General features: G+C 43.7%; 1 protein-coding gene across 1 annotated transcript in view; it reads right to left on the bottom strand.

Moving 5' to 3' along the window:
- The window catches only part of KCNU1 (potassium calcium-activated channel subfamily U member 1), a 41,115-nt gene extending 39,312 nt beyond the window's left edge, over positions 1–1,803 (bottom strand). The window contains exon 1 of the mRNA XM_019622589.1: positions 1,636–1,803. Coding sequence (XP_019478134.1) covers positions 1,636–1,797 — 162 coding nt within the window. The 5' untranslated portion in view covers positions 1,798–1,803. The remainder of the gene's footprint in view (positions 1–1,635) is intronic.
- Between the last annotated feature and the right edge of the window lie 300 nt (positions 1,804–2,103).

Here is a 2,103-nt window from a genome sequence, read left to right as displayed (position 1 = left end):
ACACAGCCAGCCACCAATCCGGAGAGAGAGAGAGGAGGAAAGAAGGAGGAAAGAAGGAAGGAGGAAAGAAGGAAGGAGGAAGGAAGGAAGGAGGAAGGAAGGAAGGAGGAAGGAAGGAGGAAGGAAGGAGGAAGGAAGGAGGAGCACGTCTCCCTTCAGCTAAGCACACCAGAATGCCATCTCCTCCCAGACTTCACAGAGGGCATGCTGTGCAGACATTCACTGTGATCTTCCCACCACAGTTGCACCATCATTTTATTAGTTGCATTAATGAATGTTGATTTTCATCAGCTTGAAGTGATTGCTTCATAACCTGAGCCTGAAAGGAAGAGGATAATAATGCCTCTCCACTACTTTCCCCACTCCTTCCCATATTATGCCAGTAGTGAACCCATTTATGTAGTTTTGATTGCGTTTTTCTTGCATAGCTTCAGCTAATTCTGATCAGCTTCTGCTCTGAGTACTTCTGTCTTCTCACAGATACATAACAAATAACTAACAGATAACCATAACAAATAACTAACATAGATTATTCAATGACAGAAAACCTGTAAACATGTACCAGTAAAAACATTGCTTATAATGGGAAATACTTCACTGGCCCTTCTTCTCAGTTTCCCAGGCAGCAGAGTCTGCAAAGAGCTGACACTTAAGAGCTAAACCCCACCTCTCCTCCAGCAGCCAAGAGAACAACAGAGAGTCAGGTTAATTTAACTTTTTGGCACACAGAGCTGCTTACTGCTTGCCAGCAGCACAGGTGTTCCCTTTATCTTCAGCCCATACAACCTGGGTGAGCTGGTGAGAACATCAAGTCCTCCCTTGGAAGTGATGGAGAGAAATGGGCTGTGACAGTTGTTGGAGGCAGCTTGAAGCAACACACAAAGAAAAAACTCTTCAGTCCTACAAATGGCACTGTAACCTGGTAAATAAGTGACCTGGATGTGTCATTTGAACATCCTGGTGTTATCTTCCAGAGCTATTAATACCTTCTTAAAGCTTCATAGTGCACATAGGGAGGACTGGGACAAAAGATCTGGTGGCGGATTTTTTTCAGCATGCTTCACCCCATCCTTGTCCACTTGTACTTGTCCCATCCTATCCCAATGTACTGAAAAACAGCTTCTTAGGGCAATTTTCCCAGTACTTCCAGTATACAGAGTGGGAAAACATACTGCTGAGAAATTACTTGACCATGTACATATTCCTCCTGTGCATTTGCATATAATAAACTTGTGTGTTTAAGAAATGGAAGTTGTATGCAAATGCAGGTAATTGTGATCATGATTAAAAGGCGAGCATTCTAGTGCTGTGTGCACCTGTGTTTATCTGCACATTCAGGAGCTGAGCTTTCTCTGTGTGTGTTTGTGCACCTAGCAATAGCTACATTAGCAAAAAACACCTTGCCCACTCCTCTTTCAAGGAGAACAAGAGTAATACACAAAGGCACCAACCTGCTCAAGTAATCTTCTTGAAAATAAAAGCAGTACGTTTGGGTTTTCCCAAACCCAACTCAATATGCCATGTCCAGTGCACTAAGACATGAGGAGTCCAAGCCAGTACTCCTTCCATATCAAATGCAATTCTTGAATTCTCACATCAACACACAGCATATGAAATAAGCCAAGACAGCTTTACCTTCACCTTTTTTCTCCAGATTTGCTTAAGGATGAATCTATAAATGCATCGAATTGACCTGAGAGCCAGAATGGTAAACAGGCCTCCGAGGAAAACAAAAAGAGATGGAGAAATAAAAGCCAACTGAAAGCGCAGTGCACAGGTGAGGTCAGATTCTGCCATGTTATGTTCTGGTCCTGACCTTCTAGAACACAAACTACTCTTGTGATGCTGCAGTGACCCCAGTGTTAGGCTGAGTTCTGGGGATGGCCATAGTGACAATGGGAGCTTCTGAATGGAGGTTCCCATTTGGCACCGTGTCTGTGCAGTGATATTACCAAGGTACTTTTTCTCTCTGGAATCTCTCAGTTTACAGAGCTGGCTCTCGCACAGACTCGCTGTATAAACATAAGTTGCTTATCCAGACCTGTGAAGTCTCACACATGGCACTCAAGACTCATCCATTCAGACCCCACTTCACGCTTCCTT

This window comes from Meleagris gallopavo, chromosome 24 (genome assembly GCF_000146605.3).
Source record: "Meleagris gallopavo isolate NT-WF06-2002-E0010 breed Aviagen turkey brand Nicholas breeding stock chromosome 24, Turkey_5.1, whole genome shotgun sequence".
Lineage (NCBI taxonomy): Eukaryota > Metazoa > Chordata > Aves > Galliformes > Phasianidae > Meleagris > Meleagris gallopavo.
Note: the sequence above shows the minus strand (reverse complement) of the source record. Positions and strands in the feature narration are given on the sequence as shown.